This window comes from Chaetodon auriga, chromosome 6 (assembly GCF_051107435.1).
Source record: "Chaetodon auriga isolate fChaAug3 chromosome 6, fChaAug3.hap1, whole genome shotgun sequence".
NCBI lineage: Eukaryota > Metazoa > Chordata > Actinopteri > Chaetodontiformes > Chaetodontidae > Chaetodon > Chaetodon auriga.
The window spans coordinates 22357505-22383634 of NC_135079.1; the positions used below are offsets into that span (position 1 = coordinate 22357505).

A 26130-nucleotide genomic window follows, 5' to 3' on the forward strand; every position below is an offset into this window, starting at 1 on the left:
GAAATTAAAAGACATTGAACCTTTTCCCAGTCTCTGTCCTCTCTGCTTCAAGTGTGGCACATGTGTCCTGTATTCAGTTAAACTTGATTTTTATTATCTAGTTGATGTTGCATGACTCATTTATTTGATAAAATGTTGCATAATGTTACCATTTAGATTGTATATGGGTATAGAGGGACTATTGAGTCATTTATTTTATGATTATCATAACATCTATCTGAACAGATGACAGGGTTACACATAATTTGAAGTCGCACAACTTATTTATTTGATAAAAAGTGACATCATTTTACAATTTCAATTTTGTACTGGCAGCAAGGAAACGGAGTAATAGGGTTATACTAATAATAACATACATAACATAACGTCCAGCTTAAAGTCTGTCTCAGATTAGAGTTTAATCTCACAATATCAAATCTGGCCTATAAATGACAAACTGTAAACTGCACTATTACGTCAATTAGCAGCTTTATCACACTGAAAGAAAAGGTCACAGACACAGAACAGATGGCAGAAAAGAGTTTACTCACAATCTTGACATATTATCAGTGTAATTATCTTACTGAACCATTGAACAGTAAGTTGACAATAACTTTTAGTTGATGTGCTTCATTTGTTGTCGAGCAGTTGCTTATTGACACAACTGTTGTTGTGTGAATCCGTTGTGTTTCTGGTATCCTGGTGAATGTAAGTCCAATGCTGAGTCTTAGTTCTGTTTTTTGTTGTTCTTCAGCTGTTACTGTAAGTGCTCCACGACATTCAGCAACCAGTCACTAACTCTGGCTGTTTGCTGTCTGGTGCTGGACAAGTAAATGGCTGTAAGCAGCAGCTGTATGCAGTAAACTAGGGTTGATGTGAACCGTGGGACTAAACCAACCAAAGCCGTGTGCTGTAAAACCAAAGCAACAAGCTGGAAGACACAATAAAGCTCGACAAAGCTGAAGGAAACTGCAACGTTGGTGAAGATTCTCTGTAGATTGGTCTCTGCCAGTGAGCCCCCTCATGTTCTCGAAGTCAGTTTGATCCATTACTCAGAAAAATATTGATGAATGTAACTTTAATCAAGACTGGTTTTATGTTGAAAAGTTGAATTTTGTTCAATGATTCAGTAAATTGTCATATTAGGCTGATCTCTGTCTGAATTGTTTCTCTCAGTAGTCTATCTGAGTTGGAGCTTCATGGAATACGGTTTGGGGGTCTGGGTCCCTCCAAAAATAGGAATGTAGTCTGGCTCTCCTGCATCCTCAGGCCAGATGAACTTAAACCTCCTCAGCAGAGTCACAACGATGAGGAAGAGTTCCATTCGAGCCAGACCTTCTCCAAGACACGTACGAGGACCTGCAGGTAGAGATACTCACATATATATTTTCTATGACCTAATGATGTTTCCTCAGTCAAACCTCCAATTAATCTTTCAGTCTATCTCATGGACTCATTTTCACTCACCGACAGAGAAAGGCGTGAAAGCCTCTGGCTTCACAAACTCGCCCTTCTCATTGAGGAAGTTTTCAGGGTGGAATCCGTGGGGGGATTTCCACTGTCCCTCCTCATTCAGCACTGAGTGCAGGTTGGGGATGACAACGGTTCCCTGAAGAGCAATAAACAAAGAGGAGACGAAGGCTATTAAAATGTAAACACATAACTATGATTCCACTGGATATGAAAATCAGACACTTTCCCTTCATCCTTTCATTCACACACATTCTTCTTCTTAATCATAAGCAGCTGATGGCACTTCCAGCATGTAATATTGAGTTGGGTTTGCCTATTTACACTCTTCAACGCGGCATTAATTGAACTGTTGTTAGTACTGGACTGTGCTATGAACTGTTCTACTGTAACGGCACTGGATTTCACAGTGTTTGTACAAAATTCTAGAAGCTAGATTTAATGTTCAAAATATATATTCTTGCAGAAAAATCGTCCTTGCAAATATTTATTTTTCAGAGGTTTTAGGAAGTGGTGACAGAAGTGGAGGCTCAAGCACAGAACAAACCACGGGGAGGTGAGCATTTCTTACACAATTCATTTAACTTCTTATATTCTTGATTACACCCTCAAATGTTGTGGCCAACATTTCTTTAACTTTTGAAAAGCCTTGATGGTATTTTGTGCAGCATACTCAGTATCTGCTGAAGCAAAAACAAGATGAACTGATGAAATTAACCTGAACTGAATGTTAATATGTGGTTCTGTAGCTTTTAACAGAGCTTCACAGAATTACATGTAAATATGGTTGTAAGGATGTACTCACCACTGGGTATACAGGAATATTTAGCGTCAGTTGTTGTCACTCAAGATTGGGGACAGAGAATTTTCAACTCTTTTCCTTTAGTGCTATGAGGGATATTAGATTGACAATTGATATTTTATTCTTACCCTGGGTATGGAGTATCCCATTAGCTCTGTGTCTTTAGTGGTGCAGTGGAAAAGACTGAGAGGAAGAGTGTTAGCCAACCTCTGGACCTCATGAAGGACGGCCTGCATGACAGAGACAGCTGTCAGAGCATCACACTGTAGAAGTGTAACTCCCACATATGTAAAATAACCGATTTCACACGTCATAGCATTTAAAAATTCAAAATATGACACACAAAATAGAGGTTTAAATATTGATTTGAATATGACCCAGTAATCTTTATACCTGCACATATGGCATCTGGTCCCTGCATTCAAAGCTGACGTAATCCTTCCCATCCAGAACTTCGTCGATTTCCTTCTGACATCGCTCTGAGGAATACAGAGACAGCATGGACCGCAGGAGACAAAGAATGAGACAGCAAGAGAAAACTCTGCAAGATTTGTCTTTATGTGCTACATATCAGCCTGAACTGTTGAGGCCAATGGAAATGTCATAAACCAAAGGTATTGGACAAATTAAAATAAGTAAATAATGACAATTAAAAAAGAAATATTTCACTCGAAACTACAAATGTCTGTCCAACGGTGGCATTAGACAAAAAGTAAGGGGATCATCAAAGTCATTAGAATACATTAGCTGCAAGCTACAAACCACAAAAATGTTCAAAATACTGATATTATTCAGACTGATATTTCAGATTGCTGGACTCTGTCATCTGGTGGAGAGTGACAGACGATGGACAGACATACCCTGTGCCTCTGGATAATTCATTAGGTAGAGGAAGGCAGTGAGTACGGTGTTGGCGGTCGTGTCTGTCCCAGCAAAGTGAAGATCCATGAGATATGAACAAAGCTGGTCTTCAGAAAATGACGAGCCATCGTTTCCTCTCTTTGAAGGCAGGCAGAGAGAAAGAGTGGGTGAACACTGTTCATTCTGTCAGCACCACTGCAGCTAAAATGTCTGAACAGTCAACGCCATGCTAGACACACACACCTTATCAATTTCATCCAGGTAGCAGTCAATGAAATGTCGTGGTTTACCAGGAACTCTGGTCTTTTTGCTCTCAGCCATCAACTCCGAACGTTGTTCACGTGCAGACTGGCAAGAAGAAAGTTTCCGTTTTAGAAATGTTTTAAATAAACAATTCAAGGTTTCTCAAGGACACATAGTGATGCTTTGTTTTCCGGGGCCACAACTTTTTTATTTTTGTAATGTACTTATCAATGCGAAGCCAAAAAATCTTGACACAGGGATTTTACAGTATATGAGTCTGTAATTTCCTGGCATTCCATATTCAGTAACATGATATCAGTGTTATTCAGCAGCCGTGTGAAGTTTTGCTGTTTTAAGCACTTAAAGATGTAATTAAACTCATGTTGTCGTCCTTATTCAAATCTCTCTGCAGCTCCATTAAGTTAGAACTGTTTCATTCTGCAAAGTCCCTTCACTTTACTGCAGAGCCTGAGTCAGTCAGTCAGTCAGTCAGTCAGTCAGTCATGACGTACTAATCATGTATCACCCTGCTGCCAACTTCACTACAGTACATTCATTCTTTCTCTCCTATTCGTTTCATTAGTTGATGTCTTTTTCCCTTAACTTTTCCTTCTTCCTACCTAAGTTTTTCACTGTGAGCATTTTAGCATGCTGACAGTAGCATTTAGCCCAGAGCAGCCTCATAGAGCCAGTTGCTATAAGTTTAACCCATCAGTCATTATGTGCCTTGTAGCAGACTTTGAAGTGTTTCAGAAAACATACCCTGAACAATTGAAAGACTTTGTTGAAGGGCAGTGGCAGGTTGCGTACCAGGGGAATAGCGTCATAAATCTGTATGGGAGAGAAAAATGAAAAATTAGCTTTAAGTATTAAAGACGCACTTTTCCCAATCATCTCACATGTGATTCAAAGACAAGACATTTGCCTGCAGTGCTCAGTAACAATTGATAAATTGGTTGATTGGTGAAATGACTTAATTATGTAACATTAATAAAAGGTACAAAGTTCTGAAGTACTGAGATCTGAATCCACTTCTTTTTGTTCTTGCACATATTATAAATGAGCTTATGCTGACCATTCAATTTAAACATAACAGTTCAGTTTAAGTTTTATTCAGTGGTTTTGTTGTCAAAAATGAGACTCACCATACTCCAGGGCCCATTCACCATTTTGGAGCTGTCATAAAAAAAGTTAACAAAATCCTTCAAGAGGTCATCGTCATAGTCGAACTGCATTCCAAACAGAACTCCGCAGATGATGTTGGAGGCTGCACTGTGGAACAGGTGTTTAGGATTCATCGTCTTACCTGGAAGAACAACATGAACAGTGATAGATCCTAGATCCTAGAAGACTTCTGCTTAATATCAGTGTTTAGCCAAGTTTGTATTGTTGTATTGTATTGTGTTCACAGAGTAGACTTACCGACACTCTGCTCCAGTATCTTCATGATGCGTTCTGTCTCGTCCAGGATGCTCTGCTCCATGAGCTGTTTCCCAAGGCCAAAGTTTCTCAGGGTCATCAGACCAAAGCGTCGTTGCTCTTTCCATACATTGTTATAATCTGCTAGAGCCACTCCGGGAGCATGAGCTGCATGCAAAAGGGTGACTTTAGAGCTTAGAAGGAAAGGCACGCTCGCTTTCATGCACTGAATGAAGTTTCAGTAAAGTTTTAATGTCCACATTATTATTAACAACCGCTTGAGCCTCCAGTAGATGCAGGGAATATGATGACATCAAGAGCAAACACCTTAATTCTGCAAATAAAAAGTTGACTCCAATGAATTCTGTTTCCGTCGTTAGTAATAAAAGTCAGTAAATGTAACACACTACAGGTGCATGTGTTTACTTGTTGATACAGTTATATGTATAGGTAAGACAATGCATGTATTAAAAGGGGAAGGGGGAGGCTATGTGTGTATGAGGCACAGATTTTGGTGATACATCACTGAGTATAATAAATTACTATTTGACTCTCTTGATTACGACACCATTGACATGAATCCAAAATGGCACAGAGTGGCAGGACACCATATTTATTACAATGGAACGGCGTGTATCATGAATCAGAAATCCCTCTGCAGAGACAAACACACAGAAGGTCAAATGGTCCCTCTGTACCTTTAACTTGTACTGCATGATTGACCATCAGGTTTTGTGGTCTGCCAGAGAAGTCAGCAGCTTTGTTGACCAGGGCTTCTTTCAAGGCCTGCACCCCATTGATGATGACTGCAGGCCTGGGACCAATGAACATGCTGTAGACATTACCATAGCGTTTGGCCAACTGGGGACAAAGGCACAGGAGATTATTGTTACAGGGGCATAGGTGATTGACCTTTATTCAGCACCATCATCAGTCCCTATAAATGAGTGAATTATTAACATGTTTTCGTTTATATGTAGAAGTAGCCATTTTCAATCATACCTTATTGATATAGAATAATCTTAAGAATAGGCTTTAAGAATAAGCATATTTACACAAATCAATGAAGTTGATGAGGTAAAATATTAAACATGTTGTTTTCAATTCAGTATGTTATCACACTCTATTCTATTTATGTTTAACACAGCAGCCTACCTTTTTAGAATCAGGCTTGTATGTGATAACAGTCACTGTGACCCAAGTCACCCAAGATGAGTGTCTTGGGTCATTTTGGGTTCAGAGCAACAGCAGCATAGCATTTTCTTCCACCGGTGTGAAACAAAGGCTAATACATTAAATCTATGCAGTGAGTAAAATCAACAATTTTCCCAATCTCTAGCTAAATCTATAAAAACAGAGATCATGTAAACTAGGACACATACAGTATGAACACATAGCAAAAGCACAGAGGTAAAAATAATCACCACTTTTTCAATATGATGCTCCATTGATTGTGATGGTAACAATCATTCAGCGTTACCCTGTTCAGATCTGCAATGGGGTTCTTCAGATTGAGCTCCAGCAGGTTTCCAATGATGGGGATGGGCCGGGGGCCTGGAGGGAAATTTTTGGGCCTGCGGTTCTGACCCAGGAGCAGCAAGAGCAGAACAACCGCCAAGAGCAGAGCCACAGATGCAAACATGATGAAGCTGTGATTCTAATGAACCTACTCTCTCCTCTGCCAGTATTTTAACTTTATAAACACACGACCTTTGCACGGTCATGTGACCTACAGAGATGATTGTGTTTTGTGAAATGTGGTTGTGTTTTGACCCTCAGAGCCACCGTAAATATCTGCAGCAGTCAGCAGATAAGAGTCTGATCACAGCAGTTATCAGAGACGCAACAAATAAAGCAATAAAATTTTTAGAGATATTTTTGTTCCTCAATGGATACGCCTCAATCCTCAGTCCTCTTGAATATGAACAACTTTCCAGGCTCCGTAAATATCTGCAACAGCCAGCAGATAAGAGACACAATATAGTATAACTCTCACCACCCATATGACTCTTTTAAGATAAGATAAGACTTTTCCACATTGGGGAAATGCAGTTGTTACACCCAGCAAGTAGTACAAAGAGCAATCACAGTGGCATAAATGGGTAAAAATAAAAAGTATACAGGATACAGAATAGAAAAACCATTATGTATGTGTACATTTTTGCAGATCATAAAAAATGAAAATTGTAAATGTCATAAAACTCTACTGCCATAAAAAAGTGTTATTCTTGTGAGAAAACTACTAATAACATATGTTGTATTGCCCTTCAGAAATACTACCGCACTGAAGAAATACTAGGACTACATATGCTCAATACATTTTATGAAAGAACTGTTTCCAGTATCCAACTAAGAAATTGCACCAGATGAAATGGATAATGTGAGCATGTATTAGCGTTGATAGCAGTCGTGCAAAACAAAGTGGGTTTATGATGTAGAATTGAGAAAGACAGCATCAACACAGAGCTACATTACATGATGCTGGAGTTAAACAGTCTGACAGTTGTTGGGATGAAGGACCTGCAGTAGTGTTCTTTCTTACACACTGGATGCAGCAGTCTGCTCCTGAAGGAGCTGCTTAAGCACCATTTGGTTTCCTGAAGTGGATCAGGAGCTAGTGGAAAATTTAGCCAAACCAATCTCAATAACTGAAGTCATGAGGGCGATAACTGCATTGCAGAGTGGAAAATCACAGGGTCCAGATGGATTCACAGTAGAATTTTATAGGAAATTTGGCTCGCTTCTCTCCACAGTTCTATGCGACGTGTATAATGAGGCTTTGTCACTAGGCCAACTTCCCCCAACCTTGACTAATGCAATACAATTACTCTAGTCCTAAAAAAAGGACAAGGACCCCTTACTTTGTAGTAGCTTCAGACCCATATCATTATATCATTATTATTAACATTATATATATACAGTGCTTAACAAATTGTCATAAAAACTTTCTTCTTTCAAAAACTTGTTTAAAACTAAAAATGTTATTGTTATTTGTTTGGCAAATAGCAAACTGAAACGACTAAATAGTGTCAGGTTCAGACCCACAGAGCAGACCCGAGACTCTCAGGTGAGAAGAGGCGGTTTATTAACAGATCAAGGTTGGTACATGGGAGGCAGTCAGGAAAGGCAACAGTGCAAAAACACTAGGCAGATCGGGAGTCAAAAAACAAGCGAGAGTCAAAAACCAGAAATCCTTGTGGAAGGCAAAGGTACAGAGACGCTGGGCAAAAAAGCAACACAGAGTAAAAACAGGTCGAAACACGAGGAAGTCAAAACATGAGGAAAATGCCGGTAAGCTACTCACAAGGAACGCAAACAATCTGACAAAGACACACTGGGGAGAGCAGGTATATATACACACACGAGGGGCGGACACAGGTGGACACAATGAACAATCACACACAGAGAGTAAGACACCCAACAAGAAAACACAAAACAGGAACTGAAAAAACCCTTCAAAATAAAACAGGGAGTGACAAGACAGAACACAGATTAGGGCCAGGCAAATAGTTCTTTTTCACACTTAATAACCAAAAAACTTATAAATATTTTGTATGGCCTCCTTTGGCCTTGATAACAGCTCACATTCTTGCTGTCATTGTTTTTATGTACTTTTCGGCAGTCTCTTTTGTTATTGAGTTCCAAATAGTTTCTAGCTGTTACCACAGACTTTAGATGAAACTTTTCTGCGATCAATCTTTGAATCTACTAAATCCCAAATTTGTTCAATAGGATTCAAATCCGGACTTTGATCAGTCCATCAGTTCCAGTACTCCAGATTCCTTTTTCTTGGTCAAACAGTCTCTGCACAGCTTTGAAGTATGCTTGGGGTCATTGTCTTGTTGGTATATGAACCCACGCCCAATCAGATTCAGTCCAGAAGGGATTCCATGATGCACTAAGATGTTGTGGTAGACGGTCTTGTTCATGGTATCGTCAATTTTCAGTGGATTTTCAAATGGAACCCCATACCATAATGGAATCTCCACCGTGTTTCACAGTGGGTGCAATGAATCTGGCATCAAAACGTTCTCCTTCTCTTCTGCGAACATAAACATGACAATGCTGACCGAAGAGTTCAAACTTGGACTCGTCGTCCAGAGTACCTTCTTCCAGTCATCAACAGTCCAGTGTTTGTGCTCCCCGGCAAATCTGAGGAGTTTCTGGATGTTTGCAGGCCTCAATAATGGCTTCTTAGCAGCTATTCTTCCCTTTAAGCCTTGTTCTGGAGACTTTGTCAGACTCTGATCTAGAAGCATTCATCTCTGCCTGAAGATCAGCAGTGGTCTTCCTTCTGTCTCTAGTACTTAAAATCTTGAGGTGTCTGACATCTGCTTCAGATAACTTTTGTTTCCTCTTCCTTGGCACATTTTGTAAGTATGAATCTCGGCAGTTGACTCCAAAGCATACTTGACCACACTGTGAGAACACTTTATGTCCTTCCCTATTTGTCTCAGAGACCATCCAGCATCATGAAGTGCTTTAATGCGGACTCTCTCATTTTCAGCGAGCTCTCGACGTTTTACCATTTTGAACAGGAATGAGGAATTTCAACCTTTTATACCCAAATTTGAGCCGGCTCACTGGGCTTCTCTGAGAAGTCAGAAATTAATCAAGCGTAACATTCAACCACTAAAACTAATTTTTCTGTTCAGGAATGCAAGTAAATAACTATAATTTGACATATTAATCAAGAAATAGTAATGTGCTTTACTATTTCTTCAAGTTTTTTGTAAATCAGTATATATATATATATATACTTACCTCACTTAAATATCACAAATTTACATTATCACTTGGGTCCCTGGGCGCCGCTGGCAGCTGGCAGCCCACCGCTCCTGGTCTGCCGCGGAGGAAGGACATTCCAGGATGGGTCAAATGCAGAGAAATAATTTCACAAAGCATGGCGTGTGCATGCAATGTGTGGCATGTGATGTAGTGACAATAAAAAGTATGTTTCTTCTTCTTCTTCTTCTTCTTCTTCTTCTTCTAATACTTCTGCATTTTCACTGAAGAACTTTCACTTGTAAAGGATCATTTCTACATTGTGGTTCAGTATCTGGACTCAAGTGTATATTACAAGCAGAGAAAAATACTTCATTGCAAATAAAACTCCTGCATTAAAGTAAAATATACTTAAAGTATCACAAGCAAAGGTGTTCATTGTGCAGCTTCTGTCCAAGTCATATTATGACACTTCACAATCATTATTTATGCAGTAACATGTCAGTGTCATTGTAATCTTGTGGCATATCATGGGTGAACAGATTTGAACCATTATGTACTTTTGGACAGTGGAGCCTACAACAAGGCATCATATTTCATGAGGTCATTGGATTTCTTATACATAAAATCTTAATCTGAGAACTACCTAGTAAGTACAGCTATTAGATGGAATATGCTGCTGTGCTGGCATGTGGTGTTCCTCAAGGGTCAGTCTTGGGACCAATTTTATTCTCTATTTATATGCTTCCACTCAGTCTAAGTATTAGTTCTTTCCCTAACATCTCCTACCACCTGTATGCTGATGACATTCAGCTATACTTCTCATTTAAACCTGCTGAGATTGACAACCTATTGTAGCAGGATGAGCATTTTGCTTACCATAGTTTCCGTTACACATTATGGTGCGGCAGTATAAAAGTGGTAGTCCGCCAACCGTGTCTTCCTCTGTGCTCCTATCGTCACCTGTGTCACTTCTGGGTCAGAGGTTGTGTGCCCGACTGGTATGGCCGTACGCTGCCTCACCACACTGGTCATTTGGTCCAGTTATTGTGCTTGACGCATTTTTGTTGTGCTGTAGGGCGACTGTTGGTGTGCTGCTCCTTGCTCCCTGTGTGCACCGTGATTATCTGGCGGTGGTAAGTGTCATCTCTCCCTGCGTTGTGGTTGGTGCTACAAGGTGGCCAACTCTAATGTGGTCACAGGTAAATGCTGGCGGCTGCCTGGAGTCCTTTCGCCCCCTCCCCCTCTCTTGTGAGTGTGTGAGTGTCTGTTGCTGCTAACAAGGTATGTATGTGCAACATGCTACCGTACCAATTCTAGCATTCTTAGTAGATGCTAACAGTGTCTTTTTGAATTAGGTGCTATTGTAACCACCTCACTGGACCGCTGCTGCTTTGTTTGCACCGCGTTTGTGGCGCGTATTCGCTTCTGCTGCTTGCCATTACGGCGTCCTGTGGCCGTCAGGGGATTGCCGCCACTTCCTCTGTGCACGATTACTTGGCCACACGCCAGGACCGGGCGCGATTATTTTTATTCTTTACTGGGGACTCACCCCCTTTTATGCTGAATGAGTGGTTGGACGTGTGTGTGGCTCATTTTTTTTTTATTATTATTATTATCTTTGAGTATTGTGCCGGCGTTTATCATTTGATTTTATTTATGTAATTCTAGTTTGTCAATTCCGAGTTGCTTTCTGTAATTGAAGTAATTGAGTTTAGTTTTGTTTTCTTTATTTTTCTTTTCCTTGGTTATACTGGGCAGTCATTATTTCCTATATTGTTTAGTCGGTGACCTGCCCACTAATTGTGGTTTTGTTTTTGGTGTGTGCAACCTTAGTAATTTGTTTTATTTTCCCCTTTTCAGTTGCTGTAGGCCGGTGGTGGCGGTGCTGGTGCCCTGGTGGTGGCATGCCCCCGTTTTGTCTTGCTGTGTCCCTGGGAGTGGGTTTTCTTCACGGAGAGTGTCTGCCACGTGTGCCTGGTGATTTGAGTTTCTGCTTTTTCTTTTTTTTGGTGGATCCCTCCTCTGCCCTAGCCTTCACTTATCCACTTTGGCCTCAGCCCTGATTAGGTTTGTCCTTTTTCGTTGTGTGAATGGGTTTTAGTACTGCTTTTTTTTTAGAAACTACAAATATTTAATAAATTGTACTTTACACTTGGAACCACGTCTCATGCTCTTAGTAACCACAAACCTGTGTGCCTGGTGTCTGACCAGAGTAATTCCCTGGGTGAAATTCCCAGGGTGGCGTTGTCGAGCTCTTTAGTAATACTAGGAGTTGCATCTATCCTCTTTATCACCTCCTCGCCACACTATCTGTTAAATGACTATTTATGGGAAATTAGGCAATGGATGGCAAATAACTTTCTTCAGCTGAATGATGGTAAGACTGAGGTCATGATCTTTGCCCCTGATAAATTTCAAGTCCCTATTAAAGAGAAACTTGGTGCCCTATCCCGTTCTACTTGTTCCAACATGCGAAACCTCGGTGTAATTTTTGACCAGTCAATGAGCTTTGATGCTCATATTAAGGCACTGACTAAATCTAGTTTCTTTCATTTAAGAAACATTGCTAAATTAAGGTCCATTGTCTCAATAGAAGATTTGGAGAAATTAATTCATGCCTTTATTTCCTCACGTTTAGACTACTGTAACTCCCTTTTCACCTGCCTCAACAGATCCTCAATTCAGTGTCTACAATTGGTACAAAATGCTGCTGCTAGGCTTTTAACCGGTCTAGTAAATGGTCTCACATCACCCCTATTTTAACTGAACTGCATTGGCTACCAGTCAAATTTAGAATTCAATTTAAAATCATAGTGCTTACTTACAGAGCCCTACACGGCCAGGCCCCAAAATATATCAGTAACTTCCTGCACCCTTACACCACGGGCCGAGCATTACGATCATCTAACACGGGTCTGCTAAGTGTTCCTCGGACTAATTTCAAAACTCGTGGTGATCGTACTTTTGAATGTGCAGCTCCAAAACTCTGGAGCAGCCTTCCAGCTACGTTGCGATGTATTGACTCTGTGGAGAGCTTTAAAAAACACTTAAAATCCCACAGACAGGCGTTTGGATATATTTTGACATTTTACATCCCTCTCAATGCTTCGTGTATGACTGCATATTTTCTGTGTTTTTTTATGTATATATGTATTTTATTTTATTCTGTTCATTTATTTATTTTCTGGTGCTATATATGATTGTATGTTTATATGACTGTTGTACGCATACATATTTGATTTTAATGTTGTGTAACTGTAAAGCACTTTGTGACCGGTGTCTGTGAAAAGTGCTATATAAATAAACTTTGCTTGCTTGCTTGCTTGCTATTAAACAAACATGTAATGTAAAAAAGCTCAATATTTACCTGAGAGATGCAGTGGAGTAGAAGTATAGCATGAAATGAAATTATTCAACTAAAGGTCAACACCTCAAAATTGTACTGCATGCAGATCCAGTACAGCATTTGAGTAAATGTATGAACTTGTTACTTTCCCCCACTGACTTTGGCGAAGAACAATCAAGACATCTTGACAACTGGTTGATTTCCACCAAATTTGCTGTGGATATCTAGAATCCCCAGAGATTGAATTCTGGTGATTAGGGTATGAGGAGTCAGATTAGTGTGAGTGACTCCATGACATTTCTTTAGTGCCACCATAGGGTCAAATTTTCCACGTGTACACATATTACATCAAAATCTGACAGATTCCCATAAAATGTATTCCACAAATGAATGCTGTCCAGACAGTAAACATTTTCTTTTGTGGAAGCTCAATCCTTTCCTCTGGAGTGTCCTCTTTCAACCAATCTTTGCTGAGAGCAGCTGCATTCAATCATTCAATCCAAACTCACCAGCCTTCACAGTACATAAGCTCTCCACTCAATATTCGTCTAAGTGTCCGTTCATCTCTGTGGTAACAACAGAGACCCAGCAGAATCTGTTAAGTACCTTTTGATCAGTTTTCCTTGCTTGCTTGCCAGACTTCCTGACTGCTTTTTGTATGTGCTCAGGTCTCTTGCCCTCACCCGTCCTCGTCCCTGCCCTGTCAGTCTGCGTCCTGTAAGGAAACTGGATCAGCCTCCTCCTCTTCAAGATCAACCCAAACTCTGAAACTTCTTGACTCCTTCAGTCTGTTTTTGAAAATAAGGGAAATTAAAAGACATTGAACCTCTTCCCAGTCTCTGTCCTCTCTGCTTCGAGTGTGGCACATGTGTCCTGTATTCAGTTAAACTTGATTTTTATTATCTAGTTGATGTTACATGACTCATTTATTTGATAAAATGTTGCATAATGTTACCATTTAGATTGTATATGGGTAAAGAGGAACTATTGAGTCATTTATTTTATGATTATCATAACATCTATCTGAACAGATGACAGGGTTACACATGATTTGAAGTTGCACAACTTATTTATTTGATAAAAAGTGACATCATTTTACAATTTCAATTTTGTACTGGCAGCAAGGAAACACAGAGTAATAGGGTTATACTAATAATAACATACATAACATAACATCCGGCTTAAAGTCTGTCTCAGATTAGAGTTTAATCTCACAATATCAAATCTCGTCTATAATTGACAAACTGTAAACTGCACTATTAAGTCAATTAGCAGCTTTATCACACTGAAAGAAAAGGTCACAGAGACAGAACAGTTAAGATTTTTTTTTTTTCTCTCTGTGATATTTAAAGCTACATTAATCCTCAATTGAGAATGGCGGAAAAGAGTTCACTCACAATCTTGACATATTATCAGTGTAATTATCTTACTGAATCACTGAACAGTAAGTTGACAATAACTTTTAGTTGATGTGCTTCATTTGTTGTCGAGCAGTTGCTTATTGACACAACTGTTGTTGTGTGAATCTGTTGTGTTTCTGGTATCCTGGTGAATGTAAGTCCAATGCTGAATCTTAGTTCTGTTTTTGGTCTCTCCCAACTCCTGAGGGAAATATTTGACTCTTCAGCTGCTACTGTAAGTGCTCCACAACATTCAGCAACCAGTCACTAACTCTGGCTGTTTGCTGTCTGGTGCTGGACAAGTAAATGGCTGTAAGCAGCAGCTGTATGCAGTAAACTAGGGTTGATGTGAACCGTGGGACTAAACCAACCAAAGCCGTGTGCTGTAAAACCAAAACAACAAGCTGGAAGACACACTAAAGCTCGACAAAGCTGAAGGAAACTGCAACGTTGGTGAAGATTCTCTGTAGATTGGTCTCTGCCAGTGAGCCCCCTCATGTTCTCGAAGTCAGTTTGATCCATTACTCAGAAAAATATTGATGAATGTAACTTTAATCAAGACTGGTTTTATGTTGAAAAGTTGAATTTTGTTCAATGATTCAGTAAATTGTCATATTAGGCTGATCTCTGTCTGAATTGTTTCTCTCAGTAGTCTATCTGAGTTGGAGCTTCATGGAATACGGTTTGGGGGTCTGGGTCGCTCCAAAAATAGGAGTGTAGTCTGGCTCTCCTGCATCCTCAGGCCAGATGAACTTAAACCTCCTCAGCAGAGTCACAACGATGAGGAAGAGTTCCATTCGAGCCAGACCTTCTCCAAGACACGTACGAGGACCTGCAGGTAGAGATACTCACATATATATTTTCTATGACCTAATGATGTTTCCTCAGTCAAACCTCCAATTAATCTTTCAGTCTATCTCATGGACTCATTTTCACTCACCGACAGAGAAAGGCGTGAAAGCCTCTGGCTTCACAAACTCGCCCTTCTCATTGAGGAAGTTTTCAGGGTGGAATCCGTGGGGGGATTTCCACTGTCCCTCCTCATTCAGCACTGAGTGCAGGTTGGGGATGACAACGGTTCCCTGAAGAGCAATAAACAAAGAGGAGACGAAGGCTATTAAAATGTAAACACATAACTATGATTCCACTGGATATGAAAATCAGACACTTTCCCTTCATCCTTTCATTCACACACATTCTTCTTCTTAATCATAAGCAGCTGATGGTACCTCCAGCATGTACTATTGACTTGGGTTTGCCTATTTACACTCTTGAACATGATATAAATTGAACTGTTGTTAGTACTGGACTGTGCTATGAACTGTTCTACTGTAACAGCACTGGATTTCACAGTGTTTGTACAAAATTCTAGAAGCTAGATTTAATGTTCAAAATATATATTCTTGCAGAAAAATCGTCCTTGTAAATATTTATTTTTCAGAGGTTTTAGGAAGTGGTGACAGAGGTGGAGGCTCAAGCACAGAACAAACCACGGGGAGGTGAGCATTTCTTACACAATTCATTTAACTTCTTATACTCTTGATTACACCCTCAAATGTAATGCATTGTTGTGGCCAACATTTCTTAACTTTTGAAAAGCCTTGATGGTATTTTGTGCAGCATACTCAGTATCTGCTGAAGCAAAAACAAGATGAACTGATGAAATTAAACTGAACTGAATGTTAATATGTGGTTCTGTAGCTTTGAACAGAGCTTCACAGAATTACATGTAAATATGGTTGTAAGGATGTACTCACCACTGGGTATACAGGAATATTTAGCGTCAGTGGTTGTCACTCAAGATTGGGGACAGAGAATTTTCAACTCTTTTCCTTTAGTGCTATGAGGGATATTAGATTGACAATTGATATTTTATGCTTACCCTGGGTATGGAGTATCCCATTAGCTCTGTGTCTTTAGTGGTGCAGTGGAAAACACTGAGAGGAACAGTGTTAGCCAACCTCTGGACCTCATGAAGGACGGCCTGCATGACAGAGACAGCTGTCAGAGCATCACACTGTAGAAGTGTAAGTCCCACATATGTAAAATAACTGATTTCACACGTCATAGCATTTTAAAATTCAAAATATCACACACAAAATAGAGGTTTAAATATTGATTTGAATATGACCCAGTAATCTTTATACCTGCACATATGGCATCTGGTCCCTGCATTCAAAGCTGACGTAATCCTTCCCATCCAGAATTTTGTCGATTTCCTTCTGACATTGCTCTGAGGAATACAGAGGCAGCATGGACCGCGGGAGACAAAGAGTGAGACAGCCAGAGAGAACTCTGCAAGATTTGTCTTTATGTGCTACATATCAGCCTGAACTGTTGAGGCCAATGGAAATGTCAGTGGTATTGCAGGTATTTGGTCATAAACCAAAAATACTGAACAAATTAAAATAAGTAAATAAAAATAATTAAAAAAGAAATATTTCACTCAGAACTACAAATGTCAGTCCAACGGTGGCATTAGACAAAAAGTAAGGGGATCATCAAAGTCATTAGAATACATTATCTGCAAGCTACAAACCACAAAAATGTTCAAAACACTGATATTATTCAGACTGATATTTCAGATTGCTGGACTCTGTCATCTGGAGAGCCATGCCTCTCGCAGGGCTGCATCAAGTGGAGAGTGACAGATGATGGACAGACATACCCTGTGCCTCTGGATAATTCATTAGGTAGAGGAAGGCAGTGAGCACGGTGTTGGCGGTCGTGTCTGTCCCAGCAAAGTGAAGATCCATGAGATATGAACAAAGCTGGTCTTCAGAAAATGACGAGCCATCGTTTCCTCTCTTTGAAGGCAGGCAGAGAGAAAGAGTGGGTGAACACTGTTCATTCTGTCAGCACCACTGCAGCTAAAATGTCTGAACGGTCAACACCATGCTAGACACACACACCTTATCAATTTCATCCAGGTAGCAGTCAATGAAATGTCGTGGTTTACCAGGAACTCTGGTCTTTTTGCTCTCAGCCATCAACTCCGAACGTTGTTCACGTGCAGACTGGCAAGAAGAAAGTTTGCATTTTAGAAATGTTTTAAATAAACAATACAAGGTTTCCAGGGGCAGGACGTGCGGACAGGCAAGCCAGGCAGTTGCTTGGAGCCCCCAGCCACTAGGGGGCCTCAGCCACTTATTTACAACAATGATTATTGATCGGCCTGGGCTCTCAGGGACCTCTGTTGGTCCTTGGTCCTCACTTTGAGAACAACTAATCTATTTTTTCAGTATTCACCTCAAATGTCCCGGAAATTGTGCATTTATCTGTGCAAAAACCAAATTTTTGTGGCGTGCACAGTTGGGTTGGGGGCCCCAGGGCCACAAATGTACTGATTAATGTGAAGCCAAAAAATCTTGACATGGGGATTTTACAGTATATGAGACAGCAGCCTTGTGAAGTTTTGCTGTTTTTAAGCACTTAAAGATGTAATTAAACTCATGTTGTCGTCCTTATTCAAATCTCTCTGCAACTCCATTGAGTTATAACTGTGTCATTCTGCAAAGTCCCTTCACTTTACTGCAGAGCCTGAGTCAGTCAGTCAGTCATGACGTACTAATCATGTATCACCCTGCTGCCAACTTCACTACAGTACATTCATTCTTTCTCTCCTATTCGTTTCACTAGTTGATGTCTTTTTCCCTTAACTTTTCCTTCTTCCTACCTTCCTTCCTTCCCATACTAAGTTTTTCACTGTGAGCATTTTAGCATGCTGACAGTAGCATTTAGCTCAGAGCAGCCTCATAGAGCCACTTGCTATAAGTTTAACCCATCAGTCATTATGTGCCTTGTAGCAGACTTTGAAGTGTTTCAGAAAACATACCCTGAACAATTGAAAGACTTTGTTGAAGGGCAGTGGCAGGTTGCGTACCAGGGGAATAGCGTCATAAATCTGTATGGGAGAGAAAAATGAAAAATTAGCTTTAAGTATTATAGACGCACTTTTCCCAAGCATCTCACATCTGATTCAAAGACATTTTCCTGCAGTGCTCAGTAACAATTGATAAATTGGTTGATTAGTGAAATGACTTAATTATGTATCATTAATAAAAGGTATAAAGTTCTGAAGGACTGAGATCTGAATCCACTTCTTTTTGTTCTTGCACATATTATAAATGAGCTAATGCTGACCATTCAATTTAAACATAACAGTTCAGTTTAAGTTTTATTCAGTGGTTTTGTTGTCAAAAATGCGACTCACCATACTCCAGGGCCCATTGATCATTTTGGAGCTGTCATAAAAAAAGTTAACAAAATCCTTCAAGAGGTCATCGTCATAGTCGAACTGCATTCCAAACAGAACTCCGCAGATGATGTTGGAGGCTGCACTGTGGAACAGGTGTTTAGGACTCATCGTCTTACCTGGAAGAACAACATGAACAGTGATAGATCCTAGATCCTAGAAGACGTCTGCTTAATATTAGTGTTTAGCCAAATTTGTACCGTGTTCACAGAGTAGACGTACCGACACTCTGCTCCAGTATCTTCATGATGCGTTCTGTCTCGTCCAGGATGCTCTGCTCCATGAGCTGTTTCCCAAGGCCAAAGTTTCTCAGGGTCATCAGACCAAAGCGTCGTTGCTCTTTCCATACATTGTTATAATCTGCTAGAACCACTCCAGGAGCATGAGCTGCATGCAAAAGGGTGAATTTAGAGCTTAGAAGGAAAGGTACGCTCACTTTCATGCACTGAATGAAGTTTCAGTGAAGTTTTAATGTCCACATTTTTATTAACAACTGCTTGAGCCTCCAGTAGATGCTGGGAATATGATGACATCAAGAGCAAATGGCCTGTCTTACTGTACTTAAGACGGTTTTTGTGTACGTGATGAGTATTTGCACGTAATACTTAAAAACTTCTGCTCTGCTACCTTTCAGATAGAAATTTTGTACATTTACCCCCCTAGTATTTTGCTACTCAAATACAGTTTTCTGTTCATACTTCTTCTATGCAGGAGTGCAGGTAAAAGAGCATTTTTACATTGCAGTATTTATAGTTTAACTCTATAATAGGACCATAAAACTTTTCCTCCACTCGTTGATATTCTCCTGAGAGCCAAGGAAAAAAACGTATCTTTCAATTTAATGTTTGTTTTGTGATTTCTTGCCTCTTTGGAGCTAAAACAACAACTCACAATTTAGAATTTTGTAAAAATATTTTTAGTTTAGATTTTACAGCATGTCCAGAACAATTTTACCATAACACAATGAAATCATAATAGGCTGAAAAGACAATAAGAATGTCAATCCATTTTTTAAATGAAACTGAACATTTGGCCTGTATCTTTTACTGAACTACTGAACAAAATTGACATTATTAAACATTCATAACATTGCTATTATTGTTCCTAACAAAAGTTTAACTGAACTCTGACTCCAATTTATGATTACTGACATGTTCATAAACAAGAATATATATGATTACCATAGTTAAAAAAAACACTATCTTAACAATATTTGACTTATCTTTTCTCTTTTCCTGGCATTTGCATTTTGCTGCAGTCTCCATTTTGTCTCAGCATGAAAACAAAGTTCCCCTCATCCCACCCAAAAACATGAGATATCATTGGAAAGGCCAGGATGTCCTCTACTGTGCACACCAGGACTTAGTAGGGTAGCTGAAATGAGTCAAAAGATATAGACCAAAACCAAATGTCCACTACAGAGGACACAAATGAATAGGCTGGGTCTCAGGAGAATATGATGAGTCACTTTTTGACTGTGTTTAATCTGAGAGTCAAAATAAGGTGTTTGTCAAAACTGATCAAGCATCAGAGCAGAATTGGACTTGATCACTGACCTTGCTGTCTTTAGGTGAACCTGAACTATCTGCCCTGTTGAATTAAACATGCCCGTTTGGTTTGTGGATCTTGCTGGACTCAGTATAAAATCTAGGACCATGCAACACTTAAGAAACTGTAGCACTTCTTTGAAACTAATACACCTTAATTCTGCACATAAAAAGTTGACTCCAATGAATTCTGTTTCCGTCGTTACAAGTAAAAGTCAGTAAATGTAACACACTACAGGTGCATGTGTTTACTTTGTTGATACAGTTATATATATAGGTAAGACAATGCATGTATTAAAAGGGGAAGGGGGAGGCTATGTGTGCATGGGGCACAGATTTTGGTGATACGTCACTGAGTATAATAAATTACCATTTGACTCTCTTGATTACGACACCATTGACATTAATCCAAACTGGCACTGAGTGGCAGGACACCATATTTATTACAATGGAACGGCGTGTACCATGAATCAGAAATCCCTCTGCAGAGACAAACACACAGAAAGTCAAATGGTCCCTCTGTACCTTTAACTTGTGATATATGATTGACCATCAGGTTTTGTGGTCTGCCAGAGAAGTCAGCACCTTTGTTGACCAGGGCTTCTTTCAAGGCCTGCACTCCATTGATGATGACTGCAGGCCTGGGACCAATGAACATGCTGTAGACATTACCATAGCATTTGGCCAACTGGGGACAAAGGCACAGGAGATTATAATTACAGGGGCATAGGTGATTGACCTTTATTCAGCACCATCATCAGTCCCTATAAATGAGTGAATTATTAACATGTTATCAAGTCACCATGACCCAAGTCACCCAAGATGAGTGTCTTGGGTCATTTTGGGTTCAGAACAACAGCAGCATAGCATTTTCTACCACTGGTGTGAAACAAAGGCTATTACATTAAAACTATGCAGTGAGTAAGATCAACAATTTTCCCAATCTCTAGCTAAATCTATAAAAACAGAGATCGTGTAAATTAGGACACATACAGTATGAACACATAGCAAAAGCACAGAGTCAGAAATAATCACCACTTTTTCAATATGATGCTCTGTTGATTTTTGCAATTTAGGTTATTAAATCTCAAATAATTGTGATGGTAACAATCGTTCAGCGTTACCCTGTTCAGATCTGCAATGGGGTTCTCCAGATTGAGGTCCAGCAGGTTTCCAATGATGGGGATGGGCCGGGGGCCTGGAGGGAAATTTTTGGGCCTGCGGTTCTGACCCAGGAGCAGCAAGAGCAGAACAACCGCCAAGAGCAGAGCCACAGATGCAAACATGATGAAGCTGTGATTCTAATGATCCTACTCTCTCCTCTGCCAGTATTTTAACTTTATAAACACACAACCTTTGCACGGTCATGTGACCTACAGAGAGGATTGCATCAAGTTTACTGGACAACCTTATTTGACCTGAATACCTACGTTGGGCACAAGGATCAAAACTCAATGAAATTTTGTGTGTTGTGATTTGTGAAATGTTGTTTTGTGTAACATTGCATTTTGTGAAATGTGAATGTGTTTTGACCCTCAGAGCCACCATAAATATCTGCAGCAGCAAGCAGATAAGAGTCTGATTCAATTCAATTCAATTCAATTCAATTCAATTCAATTCAATTCAATTCAATTCAATTCAGTTCAATTCAATTCAATTCAATTTTATTTATATAGCGCCAAATCATAACAAAAGTTGTCTCAGGACACTTTCCATATAGAGCTGGTACAGGCCGAGGTCTTTTATCTACAGAGACCCAACAATTCCCTCATGAGCAAGCACTTGGCGACAGTGGCGAGGAAAAACTTCCTTTTAACAGGCAGAACCAGGCTCTGGGTGGGCGGCCATCTGCCTCGACCAGTTGGGTGAGAGAGAGAGAGTGAAAGACAGACAGACAGAGAGAGACAGACAGAAATGCAATCACAGTAACAATGACAGTGGATGTAATAACAGTAGTAGCTGTTGCAGTGGATGTCAGGCAGGGCCATGGTAGGAGACGCAGCTGTAATCCACAATCCAGATTCAGCCAGTATCCATAGGAACCTGCGAGACAACAAAGCACAGAGACTTCGAGGAAGGAGCTAAGTTAGTAACACGCTGTGGTAGGACATGAAAACATGCAGATGAAGAGGGAGAGAAGGACAGAAGAGCTCGGTGTATCTTGGAGGTCCCCTGACAGTCTGTATGCTATAGCAGCATAACTAGGGGCTGGTCGAGGACAAGCCTCAGCCAGCACTAACTATAAGCTTTATCAAAAAAAGAAGGAAAAAAAAAAAAAAGAATTTAAATATAAATATCTGCAGCAGCAAGCAGATAAGAGTCTGATCACAACAGTTATCAGAGACACAACAAATAAAGCAATAAAACTTTTAGAGATATTTTTGTTCCTGATTGGACATGCCTCAATCCTCAGTCCTCTTGAATATGAACAACTTTCCAGGCTCCTAATGTTGAATTTACCATCAATACCCAGCACACTTGCATTGCCATAAAAATATTGTTCAGTTTCAGTTGTGAAGAACTTCCCAAGTTTCTGAAAGGTTCAGGTATTGACTAAGTTTTTACTTTGATGGATCATTTAAACTTAATCTCATACTCATACAAAAATACGGATTCCTTGAATTTTGAGCTGAAGAGAACTTACTGGTTTGGTCCTGCTTTTTAGATTCAGAACAACTCAAATGAGACATAGAACAACCACAAAGCAACACAAATGTCCAAAAAAGAGACATAAATGTCCACAGAGACGGAATGGCCACAAAGGGACACAAAACATCCTCAAAGAGATGCAACACGACCACATGACATAGCCTCATTGGACCTCTAATCTTATCCTGTAAACCAAAGGAAGAGTCATGCCTAGTTTCAAGACGACCTCTGGTATTGTAGCTTTGAATAATGTATCGAAACCCCTTAAAACTCACACAATATAGTAAAACTCTCACCACCCATATAAGATATGATAAGTGTAATGTCTGTAGGTATCTCTTACAGGCATATATTAATATTGACATGACTAACACACGTGAGTTCTCTCTGTTCCTGGTTTATTAACTGCCAGTGTGAATGACAACAACATCCTGTATCTCTCTGGCTTCTTCTACACAACTGGGCAGAACGATGCCCTAGGCTCGTACAGTGAAATGTTCAGTTTGCTACCTGTCATTACATCTCCGCCCTCAAAGATGTTGCCCTTCTCAGTGAACCTGAACTCTTATTGTAAACATTTAACACTTCTTTATGTTTACAATATTCCTTGTTGTAAACACAACTGTATACTAAACTTCAGACCTCAATGGCGTCTAATGAAAATAACCATTCTTCCCACCTTGTCTTTTCAGAACAAAGTGCATTTTCCTCAAATACAAATCAGCAATAAATCATAAATCAGCAGTTTCTGCAAATACAGATCAGTAATCAATCAAACATTTCTCCTCCTTTTTTCGTTATTTCCCCCAAAACACCACAGTCCTCACCAGTTCAGTTTGTTTGGAGGCTTGCTCACTTTGCCAGATCGAGTGATGGTCACAGTCCCTTGTGTGGGTGTAGGAGTGTGTTGTGTCCGTGTGTCCTCAGTGTTACTGACATCAGGAGTCAACTGGTCAGGGCTTTCACTGAGGGGTGTGAATTGCAGATGGTGCCTGTTCCTCCTGTAGCACTCACCCTGTCCTGTCTCCTTTGCGAATCACAAAGTGTGATGATATTGCCCACCTTACTGGACCCAAGGTTTTAAAAAACTGGGCTTCTTAAGTCAGGGAAGACTTCAAGAGGCTGTTACAAGGCTGAAGTATGAATGTGCAAATATTATCAGGAACTTTGCAGGAAATCCTGCTAGTGGCACAACCCCAGCTCAGGTAGCAGCCTCTTCAGCAACAGCATCAACTTCAGCAACATCCATGAACAACAGTAAGTAGTCTGTTTCTTTGTTTTGTCAAAATTAACATTAATTGTTAGCCATTGTTAATGATTTTTTTCTTTTAACATTTATTAGATGACCTTTGGCATCTGCTGGACACAACACTGGATCAAAACAGAAGACCCTCAAGTGCCACAGCAGATGCCACAGTGGAAGTGGATCATTGCAGAGGTGAACCTGGCAAGAACAGAAGATCTCCTCATCTACTGGAATAGACAGAAACACCAACATCCCCACCTTTACCAGTTGGCTCTCGTGTTTTTATGTTGTCCTGTATCTTCTGTTCCATGTGAAAGGGTGAGCTGGAGAGATTGTTTCTAAGAAGAGGAACCGTCCAGGGCAGAGCCAGCTCTCCTGATCAGCTTGTTAAGTCTTTTCCTGTCCCTCTCTGAGCTTCCACAGCCCCAGCAGACCACAGCATCTAAAACTGCAGATGACACCACAGAGTCATAAGATGTTTTGAACAGTTTAAACAGTTTTAGTTTGCTGACCAGCAGGCCACAGTTTGTAAAACTGAGGAACTGCGTGTCAAGAACTGTGATGAGCAACACAGGGGCCACCCTAGTGATCTGTTGTCATGGATAAGTCTTCAGATGGACCAATTAGTCTTCAGATCTCTCCACAGACTGATTCAGTAATTTACTCAGGTACAGCTGCTGTGTTTGTGAGCTGAGACCTCTCAACAACTGGTGGCTAGATAGGCCAAACTGTTGAACCAACAACCTTGAGTGCCACCAAGAGGCTGACATTTGTGGAGTGAAAATCCTCTGAATCCTCTGAAATCATGAAATCCTCATGGTTCAATCATGTACCATTCAGCTTGCCAATAAGGGAATGATCAGGGACCATTATAGACAAAGTCTTCTGCCTATGTGGGGTCTATGGTGAGCTGCTTCCCTGCATCTCTCTTGCTAGCTTGGTATTCTTATATTTTGTCTGAAACTACACATTTATAGATTATGTGTTCCATCTTTTTTTTGTTAGATGGCACATTTGGTCTGATTATAATGCAATAAATGAAGGAGTTTGATGACAGAAATCACTCCTGTTGGGTTTAATTAGCTACTCTTCACGGCTCTTCTCATGGTTGGGAGCTGCAGTGTTTAGACACAGAACAACAACATTCACAGGGATTATCATGATCTTGAAGCCAAACATCAGTGCTTCTGATGATGGTGCCAGCCCAGGATCTATCAGTAATCATTGTTGCAAATAAGTAGCCGGGGGCTCCAAGCAACTGCCTGGCTTGCCTGTCCACAAGCCAGTGAATGGTGAGCCATTAAGGAGACCCTCTTCACCTCAGTACACTGGTAGATATTAAGAAAGATTAAATGTCAGTGCTCACTAAAATCTACAAATCCAGAAAGCTTGGTGTAGTTACAATATCAATTATGACTATATTATTTGATCATTCATGTATTAAAGGTAGGTAACTTGTATAAAAGTACTTTTTTGTCATATTTGCTAAAACTGTCCCTATGCCCATACAGCAGGACTTGAAACATGTAATCTGTGAAAAAAAAAATGGCTCTATTGGTCCCACCTACTGCTCCTACTGCGATTTGCAAGAATCCACCGCGCCTGACACAAAACAACCAATCAGAGCCAGCAGAGTGCCTGAGGGAGTGTCTGACATCTGTCAATCACTACTCACACACGCTGCAAACCGCCCCCTCCTTCCGCTCATGTTGCCGGCTGCCACTCAATCAAACAGCTCTGTGAATGGCGTCAGGAGGTTAGTGAAAGCTACGGTGGAGCAACAGCTGCCTGCAAAGGAGAAACTGCCCAAACCTGTCTGAAACATTCCACAGGTAAACAGGTTCATTGGTCACAGTTATTCCATATACCCATATGTATATTTAAGCTGCAGGGGGGGAGGGGTTAGGCTGGAGAGTGAGGATAGGGTGGAGAGTGAGGAAGAAGAGAACAAAAGGGGAAGGGTGAGGCTGGTGACTGGGGAAGAAGGGATGGAAGGGGAGTTGGAAGGGGTTAAGTCAGAGTTGGGGGCAGATTGGAGGGTAGGTGAGGATATGGAGGGGTGAAGAGGAGAGGCTTGAGGGCGTGAAGGAAGGAGGAAGAGGGACCTGCTGTTACACAAGTTGAGCAACCTGCAGCTTCCTCCACCTCACCATCATTCTTCTTCTCACTAACGAAGCCTATGAAA

The 26130-nt window shown here is 40.4% G+C and overlaps 2 protein-coding genes across 5 annotated transcripts; both read right to left on the minus strand.

Moving 5' to 3' along the window:
- Positions 1 to 1159: 1159 nt before the first annotated feature.
- On the minus strand, positions 1160 to 6416 carry LOC143322205 (cytochrome P450 2D15-like). Its single transcript, XM_076733219.1, has 11 exons — positions 6255 to 6416; positions 5473 to 5635; positions 4778 to 4942; positions 4501 to 4661; positions 4118 to 4186; positions 3356 to 3460; positions 3112 to 3250; positions 2645 to 2730; positions 2380 to 2481; positions 1447 to 1588; positions 1160 to 1338 (listed from the first exon to the last, which is right to left on the minus strand). Exons 1-11 carry the CDS (start codon positions 6414 to 6416, stop codon positions 1160 to 1162), a joined length of 1473 nt encoding a protein of 490 aa, XP_076589334.1.
- A 7821-nt stretch (positions 6417 to 14237) lies between these two features.
- LOC143322169 (cytochrome P450 2D15-like) lies at positions 14238 to 21336 on the minus strand. 4 transcript variants are annotated; one of them, XM_076733160.1, is made up of 12 exons: positions 21175 to 21336; positions 20576 to 20738; positions 18726 to 18890; positions 18462 to 18622; positions 18080 to 18152; positions 17404 to 17423; positions 17161 to 17241; positions 16917 to 17055; positions 16396 to 16481; positions 16131 to 16232; positions 15189 to 15330; positions 14238 to 15080 (listed from the first exon to the last, which is right to left on the minus strand). In XM_076733160.1, the coding sequence occupies exons 1-12, from the start codon at positions 21334 to 21336 to the stop codon at positions 14902 to 14904; spliced, it is 1473 nt and encodes a 490-aa protein (XP_076589275.1). In that variant the 3' UTR covers positions 14238 to 14901. The 4 variants fall into 4 exon arrangements, with proteins under 4 accessions (XP_076589275.1, XP_076589276.1, XP_076589273.1 ...); XM_076733161.1 differs by lacking the exon at positions 17404 to 17423 and having other exon boundaries at positions 18084 to 18152; XM_076733158.1 differs by lacking the exon at positions 17404 to 17423 and having other exon boundaries at positions 17161 to 17265; positions 18084 to 18152.
- Positions 21337 to 26130: the final 4794 nt, after the last annotated feature.